Source organism: Mercurialis annua, linkage group LG3 (genome assembly GCF_937616625.2).
Source record: "Mercurialis annua linkage group LG3, ddMerAnnu1.2, whole genome shotgun sequence".
NCBI classification, from domain to species: Eukaryota; Viridiplantae; Streptophyta; class Magnoliopsida; order Malpighiales; family Euphorbiaceae; genus Mercurialis; species Mercurialis annua.
Genome location: NC_065572.1, coordinates 61,627,168 through 61,636,531, shown reverse-complemented (window position 1 = coordinate 61,636,531; position 9,364 = coordinate 61,627,168). Strand labels below are relative to the sequence as shown.

The 9,364-nt window shown below is 29.3% G+C and overlaps 1 protein-coding gene across 1 annotated transcript; it reads right to left on the bottom strand.

The window, feature by feature from the left end:
- Positions 1 to 252: 252 nt before the first annotated feature.
- On the bottom strand, positions 253 to 1,005 carry LOC126674448 (uncharacterized). Its single transcript, XM_050368890.2, has one exon. It carries the CDS (start codon positions 718 to 720, stop codon positions 361 to 363), a length of 360 nt encoding a protein of 119 aa, XP_050224847.1. The 5' UTR covers positions 721 to 1,005; the 3' UTR covers positions 253 to 360.
- Positions 1,006 to 9,364: the final 8,359 nt, after the last annotated feature.

Here is a 9,364-nt window from a genome sequence, read left to right as displayed (position 1 = left end):
ACACACAATGGTGGACGGTACTGGACAATGCGGAACCTTCCAATGTTTGGCTCCTCCGATTCATCCCGAGTTCTCAAGGAACTACAGGACTCGCCCTAACTCAGTCATATTCCATTATGATCATTGGGTTTAACAACAAAAGCCAAGTGCATTAGTGCAGCGCATCAGTTTCATTGTTGAGTATCGAAACTCAGTTCAAAGTTAGTAAAGTTTATTAGTCGTCACTGCGATCATAACATTGCCTAACAAGTGTTTGTTAAAAAGCCTCACTGAACTTAAACAACTAGCTAACAATTACAGACCTTAAAATTATTAAACGTCAGACTTAAAACAAAGCTAATCTCCCTCTCTTAGTCTGCCTCATTTCGGATTCGGAATCTCGTCAAAGTTCCATATATCATAACCCCAAACGACATCACTAAACATCTCCCTACAAGCCTCCCCCATATACTCCACATCCCAAAACGGCAACCAAGTCGACCCCCACGACATTTGCTCATCCCAAAACGACAACTCTCCCCAATTCACACAACTTTCCACCATTCTTGGACTCAAATCTTCATCCCCATCCCCTTCAACCTTCCTCTCTTCCATCTCCTTCGCCTCCGCCGCGTCCTTCTTACCCGCCGCATTCCTCCTCCTTCTCGCGGTGGTTACGCCTTCCCCACCCTTCTTAGCTTTCGCATTTTGCTCCGCGTCTACGTTTCTTTGCCTCTTCATTACGCAAGATTTTCAAAAAACGTTTTCGAAACAGGACACGTTGGTTGATTGAATGAAGTGTCTGTACTACGTAGCGTATAAATAAGAAGAAAAACTACGTGAATGACTCGATGAGCATATTTAGGGTTTGGGGAATTATAAAAAGGTGCGTATTTTGGATTACTTGTTTTGGGACTTGAAGAAGCTAAATATGCATAATAGCAAGCTGGCTGATGCTGATACAAAATATCTCAGCTTTTTTAACTCTTGTACAATACTTGTATTTCTATATGTTTCTTTCGTCGACATTCAAGAATATTGTATTGTACCATTGGCATAAAATTAGTTTTGTGTTTAATTTAGACTTATTTTTTTATGTATGACCCAATTCATTGAATTTTGAGTGCCCAAAATATCTCCCAATTTAAGATTTTATGGCTACGTATTTGTATGAGTTTATTTTATAATTTTAAAACAATTAATTTCGTATGAATGAATTTATGAAGTTTGGTTTATATAAGAGTTTTTTTTTGCTGAATATATAACATTACACTACAAACCAGACCGCTTGGTGTCTAGTTAGTATTGGCATGGAGTATAGACCGCTTTAAACTCATTTATACTTAGAATTTAAGAAACGGCCTTCAATCTGAACATAATCTTTTTGTACATTTGGACCTCAATTTTAAAAATCTTTAACTAATTAAGTCGGACCTAAACTATATTCAACTCATTTAAAGTTTTGAGCATATAAATTAACAACTTGATTACTTAAATATCTTAGTGTAATTTGTTGTTTCTATTGCCTCATGCTATTTTATATTCTTTCCGTCCCGTTTAAGAAAGAACGGATTAATTCTGCATTATGATTTTTATTTTACCTTGTTTACCTCGCTTAGTTAGTAAAATTTGATCTCGTGATAAACTAAATGTATCATAGATTTGTATTAATATATGTTTAAAATTATTAAAAGGATAAAAATGGCAACTCAATGCACATTGACATAAAACAATATGATATAAACTTCTAAGATGAGACATGCAAACATAGAATATGTCTATTTTTAAATGGAATAGGATGAGCAACTATTTTAATATTCTATTCTACTTAATAATTTTCTTTATTATTATAATTTTTTAATATAGTGTGGAAATATATCTTGTTTATCAAAAGTCGAGTATAAAGGTAAAATGATACCTTGTTTATGCATTTCATAAACTTTAATTGATCTTTTTCTTTTTAAATAGAATAGGATAAAGAAAATATTTTTAATTAATAATCAAAAGTTTATTTAGAAAAATTTAAACGCCACGAAATTTATATACTTTATGCGTATGTCTAATAAATCAACAAAGTGAACCTAGTTTCTGAAATTGCGTTGATATGTTCAAAATTTCATTTCTTTTTTCTTGGTATAAGCATAAATAATCGTCATTTCTTCCTTCTTTTAACAAAATACCTTTCTTTCTTCATTTTGCTGTTCAAACAGTCCGTTGCTAGACATGGGTTTAATAACAGACTATTTATACCCACTAGTTTTGCATTACGTGTTACGAATGTGGCTTGTAATATAACTCGACAATTTATATAATATTTTAATTTATTAATTTTTAAAATTATTTAATATTAACAACATTTTTTAGAATTTATTTTAAATTTATTATTGTTATACCAATGTATCTTTCTTTTCTTTTTTGAAAATAACCAATGTATCTTATGTATAATTAATATTGAATTAGTAAGAGATTTTGTTGGATTAACAAATATATTTATGAAGTAAAATAGTAATAATTGTAATATATTATTAATTAATTTTGTTATAATTATCTAATTACATTAAATTTATAATCAATGTTAAATAGGCTAGATATTTTTTTGGATTAGAAATCATATTATGAGTTGGATTAAAATTATTATATTAAATTAATCATAATTATATTATTGTGTTTTGTTTATGATCAATTTCAATATATTTTTTGTTGGATTAGAAAATATCTTATAAATTAGATTAAATTAATTTTATCATAATTATATCACTGTATTCTATTTATAATCAATATTAAATTAGTTAAAGATAAATTAGATTTTTTGTTAGATTAGACAATATCTTATGAGATTGTGATTATTATTGATTACTTATATTAATAATTAAAAAAATATTAATGTAAAAGTGATTGTTTCCTCCCAAATACTACTTGAAAAATAAAATTGAAAGTCATATTTATGCGTACTAGTTTCGCCATTACGTGCTATGCACGTGGCTCGTAACGTAACTCCTCAATGAACATGTTAGTAAATTTATTATAATTATATCAATTTTTTATTTATAATTAATATTAAATTGGTTGAGAATTTTTGTAAAAATAAATATAATATATTCGGCTATTAATTTTTTTTTCATACTGAATTTATTCTTCTTTTGTTTTTATAATAACCATAATTAAATAATTAACTTAATTTTATTAATAATATCTTTAAAAATAATAAGATAAAAATTTAACTAATAATATATTGACCAAATACAATATTTTAATTTTGTAGTTCAATCAAACTAAAAGATAGGTATTCCTACTAATTTGGAGACAATTTAGTTATTTTTTACATACTGAAAATAAAATTGGAGATAGTTTAACTGCCTATTCTAATTAGGACTTTAATTACAATAGTGATTAATTAAATAATTACACTGAAAATAAAATTGAAGATAATTTAGCTACCTATTCTAATTAGGACTTTAATTACAATAGTGATTAATTAAATAATTAATTAGTTAATGACTATAAAACCTTTATTTAGTAGTAAACTGAAAAGGATTATTCAATAAATTTGCCTGTCCCCCCCCCCCATCCGTGCTTTTATATATACTAGTTTCGCATTACGTGCTATGCACGTGGCTCGTAACGTAACACGTCAATGAACATATTAGTAAATTTATTATAATTATATCAATTTTTTATTTATAATTAATATTAAATTAGATAAAAAAATTTGTTAAAGTAAATATAATATATTCGGTTATTAAATTTGTTCCATACTGAATTTATTCTTCTTTTGGTTTTATAATAATCATAATTAAATAATTAATTTAATTTTATTAATAATATTTTTAGAGATAATAATAAGATAGAAATTTAAATAATAATATATTGACCATATACAGTATTTTAATTTTGTAGTTTAATTAAACTAAAAGATAGGTATTTCTACTAATTTGAAGACAATTTAGTTATTTTTTACATATTAAAACTGAATTGGAGATAAGTTAGCTACCTATTCTAATTAGGACTTTAATTACAATAGTAATTAATTAAATAACTAATTAGATAATGACTATAAAACCTTTATTTAATACTAAACTGAAAAGGATTATTCGGTAAATTTGCCTGTCCCCCCCCCCCCCATTCGTGCTTTTATATATAGTATAGACTAGTCTCGCTTTACGTGCTACGCACGTGGCTCGTAACGTGACTTGTCAATTCATGAATTATTATTTTAAAACAAAATTAAAAAAATCAAATTAATTTTTTTTATAGTTTTACACATAACGAACAAACATTTGGACAATATTAATTGTGTTGCTAGTGTAATTAAATCAAAAGATTGATATTCCTATTAATTCGGAAAAGATTAGATATTCTTTCTATACTCAATTAGTATTCATCTGTCATGATACAATTTTATTTTAACTAAGACTCTAATTATAATAATTTTTAATAATTAATTAAATAATTAATTTGTTAATGACTATAAAATCATTATTTAATATAAATTAAAAAGGATTATTCTGTAATAAAAATTCAACAGACTTATAAGATTAGATCGATCATCTAATTAATTACAACACTAAATTCAATATAAACAAAATCGTCACTTTTTCTCTCAAATTAAAGAGACCTTGGCTGTCCAAGTTCCTTTTCCGTTTTCTTTTTCAGTTGCCACTAATCCATAGGTTTCAAAATTATTCAATTCAAATTGTGTAATTTCGTAGAAAAATTAGTTTATTATTTAACACCAAATAGTCTATTAAAATTAAAACCCGCCATTCTAGTGACTTATAATATGAGTTGCATTTAAACTCTTTATTAATCTATAATATTTTTATTTGTATTATTATTATTTAAATTAATTTTTATTTTTAAATATAAATTATATCCTTAATGAAATCTATTAGCGTAATTTTGCCTGTCCCCCCCCCCCCTTCCCACATATAAGATAGTTATAGATAGATAGTATAGATATAGATAGATAGTAAGTATAGATGTACTAAATACATAAGATAAGTGTTGTTAGAAATTTCAAGTACCAATTAGGCTTTATGCAATACAATGAAAAAACCAACTATCAATATGCAATTAACAGTCAGCTCTAGCCTAAAAGAAGACCTTAAAAATAGGTAGTCCGTTCAAATTGAAAGTTAAACTCTTTTATTAATTAGAAAAATTATTATCTATATCCATTATATACTATCTAATATGAAAGTTAAGTATTAAAATCGTGATGCACTATTTCTTAAAAAAAATCGTAATTACACTTATTTGTGTTAATTAAACACATAGTCATCAACTTCTTATAGAACTCTATTTTAGGATACTTAATTTTAGGAATCAAATACCAACGAGCTGTAGCTCAAATGGTATAAGCGCTGGACAGCAAACTGTCAAGATCGTGGGTTCAATTCCTCCCACAAGCGTTCCCCCTCCCCCAATTATCAAAAAAAAAAAATTTAGGAATCAATTAGTAATTAATGATGACCATAAACCTTTTCATCAATATGAAAAAAGTTTAAAAATACTTTTATATTTAATTCATTTTTCAAATTAACATTAAATCATTTTAAATTTTTTATTTCAGATTTATAATTTTAAAAATTAAAATATTAAACAAATGCATGAAGAAATATTTTTGGGAATGAACCGACCGTTCATCCTTTGAGAATGAACCGACCGTTCATCCTTTGAGAATGAATAGTGTTTGTACTTAGAAGATGAACAGTGTTCGTCTTTGAAGACAAGGACTTACTTACTGGAGTAAGTTGTCACCGATTGGAGTGTAAAGGAAATGGTGATCGGAGTGTACGAGGATGGTAGTAGTTGGACTAGAATTTAAAATTTTAATTAATTAAGATTTCAATTAGGTTATAATTAGAGAATAAATTATGATTAATTATAATTAATAAAGTTAATTATATAGAAATAAGAAATTCACTCTTTGAGGGGTGAGTTTGATGCTAAAGTGTTAAGTTACGGGTTCATTTGACCCACTCCTTCGAAAATGATCCATTTAAAACTCGTCAAAACCTAAATTCAAAAAAAAAAATCAAAATAAATAAAATAAAATTTTTATAACAGAATACCTCTGAATCATATGCTTTTTCAGAATATCTAGTAAAGTTTTATAATAAATTTACAACTCTACATATGTTATTTTATGATAAATACTCATTTATCTATATCTTTACTATGTATAAAAGCACGGATGGGGATGGGGATGGGGATGGGGGGGGAGGGGGAGGGAGGGGGGGGGGGAGACAGACAAATTTACTGAATAATTTTTTTCAGTTTATTATTAAATAAAGATTTTATAGTTATTAACTAATTTGTTATTTAAATTAATCACTATTGTAATTAAAGTCCTAATTAGAATAGATAGCTAAATTATCTCCAATTTAGTTTTTAGTATGTAAAAAATAATTAAATTGTCTCTAAATTAGTAGAAATACCTATCTTTTAGTTTGATTGAACTACAAAATTAAAATACTATATTTGGTCAATATATTATTATTTAAATTTCTATCTTATTATTTTTAAAGATATTGTTAATAAAATTAAGTTAATTATGGCTATTATGGTTATTATAAAACCAAAATAAGTATAAATTCAGTATGGAAAAAAAATTAATAACCGAATATATTATAATTACTTTTACAAAAATTCTTAACTAATTTAATATTAATTATAAATATAAAATTGATATAATTATAATAAATTTACTAATATGTACATTGACGAGTTACGTTACGAGCTACGTGCATAGCACGTAATGCGAAACTAGTTATTCTTAAATGTGCACATTAGATTCCAATAGCCAGAAACAGGCTTTAAGCTAAAATTTAAAAATATTCGAAAGTTTGTGTTAGTATTTGAGACAAAATTATAATTCGTGCTATATGATAGGAATACTCCAAAACGACGTCGTATAAAAAAGGCTACACTGACGCTGACCACGTCAGATTTCAATGCCAGAAACGAGACATGGATTAACAAATAAAAATATATAAAAGGTTGTGTTAATATTTGAGATAAATAGTAGTATGTGTTTAAATCGAAAAAATACTAAATGTTGTGTTATATGATAAAAATGAATAACTCAATTTAATTTGGAATTTATATTTAAAAGTCTCAGACCGATTAGAATTTTCGATCCAAATCCGCTAAACCGGGCCATGAACAGTGTAAGCCCAACCCATCAGCTAAATGTTTTGGAGTTGATATAAAATATTCAATTTGAAAAATTTAATTTTGAAGTAAAAAATAAAAAGTGGACTACTATTTACCGCCCCAAATAACCACCCACCGCCCAACTTTTGACCAAACTACCCCTAACCTATTTTCAGTTTTTTTTTTTAAATCAATTCTTTCAATTCAATTAAAAACCCAACGAATATTCAAGCGGATTTATAATAAAAATGTTAAAATCGACTAAAAATAAATCTAACAATTAATCGGTTTTAAATTTGTTCATTTAAAAATTTTTAAATTTTTTTTTAAAATTTTTTAATGGACAATCGCCCTAAGATGGCGATGGTCCAATGGACCATCGTCCAGCTTTGGCGATGGTCCAATGGATCATCGCCAAAGCTGGACGATGGTCCAATGGACCATCGCCATCTCCTGGCGATGGTCCATTGGACCATCGCCAACGCTGGACGATGGTCCAATGGATCATCGTCCAGCTTTGGCGATGGTCCAATGGACCATCGCCAGGAGATGGCGATGGTCCATTGGACCATCGTCCAGCTTTGGCGATGATCCATTGGACCATCGCCAAAGCTGGACGATGGTCCATTGGACCATCGCCATCTCCCGTCGATGGCCCATTAAAAAATTTTAAAAAAAAAATTAAAAATTTTTAAATGAAAAAATTTAAAACCGATTAATTGTTAGATTTATTTTTAGTCGATTTTAACATTTTTATTATAAATTCGTTCGGATATTCGTTGGGTTTTTAATTGATTTGAGAGAATTGAATTTTTTTTTAAAAAAATGAAAATGATTTAGGGGTAGTTTGGTCAAAAGTTGGGCGGTGGGTGGTTATTTGGGGCGGCGAATAGTACTACCCAATAAAAATCAGAAAGTAATTGAAAATTGAGCAATGAATTTTGAAACAGAAAATGATGGGATGGGGAGTGACGTGGTAAGAGAAGAATGGAGAAGGCACGCTCGTTGATGTTAACGGTTAGATAAAGTTGCAGAACCGCTTTGTTCTTCTGAGTGGACCGCCACATTTTGGAAAGCTGCTTTGGCTAAGCTATGAGGCAGCCGCTTTTATGCACCGTTCCACCTTTGCTGCTCATATTTTTTCATTTCCCAGTAATTTTTTATGCTCACTTACTTAGATTTGTCATAGATATTTTTATTTTAGAATACTTTTATTATTAAAAAAATTGACATAAAATAAAACCAGTAGATAAATGTTTATTTAGAAAAATTAACCTAGAGAAAGTAAAAGCGAAAATACTATTTTCTAACGGATTAGAATTCTCTCCTGTTTATTTTTTTTTTATTTTTTATCTGCGAAGAAAGGCCAAAGCCTAGGGAACAAACTAATTAATTCTACAAACTCTAGGAATAGAGACACCAGCTATATCTTCAAGCATCAGGTTAGCTATATCCGGCAGCATTTCTTCATGAATAGAAATTCCAATGGGACGAGAAAAACCATAGTTAGCCATCCAATCCGCGCAGCGGTTTCCTTCTCTATACGTATGGTAAACACTCACTTGCCAAGGTCTGTCCAGAAGGGACCTGATGGCTCGAAAAAGGTTCGTGTTAGCGTTAGCAGAACTATCATTCTTCCTGATAGCATCAACAGCAGTCTTGCTGTCCATTTCGAGAATGACATGGCGGTAACCCTTCTTCCAGGCAATCTCAAGACCATCCAAAGCACCCCACAACTCAGCTTGAAGGACTGAACAAATGCCAATGTGCCTACTGAATCCGAACTCCCAATCTCCATACTTGTTACGAGCTATACCCCCGGAGGAAGCATTGTTTGAAGGCGAACGAACGGCTCCATCAGTATTGAGTTTGATCCACTGAACCGGAGGAGGGGACCAACCAATGAGGTAAGTCTGTTTTGGTGTAGCGCCAGGATCAGAAAGCAGGCTGAAATGTTGAGCCTTCAAAGTATAGCTCACCATAGTACGGATAGAATGAATCATGTCGACTGAGCTACGTCTGACATCTTGAAAAATAAGAGCATTCCTTTGAGACCAAAGAGACCAACATGTGATGCCAAAAGTCAGCCTCCAATCTGACTGATTCCAACTTTTAGTTTCCTGCAAATTTTCAAAGAACCACTCGTGAAAAGGGTTGTTAAAAAAATCAAGGCAAAACTTGGGATTAATAAGTTTACGCCACACTTCCCTTGCAAGAATACATGAGC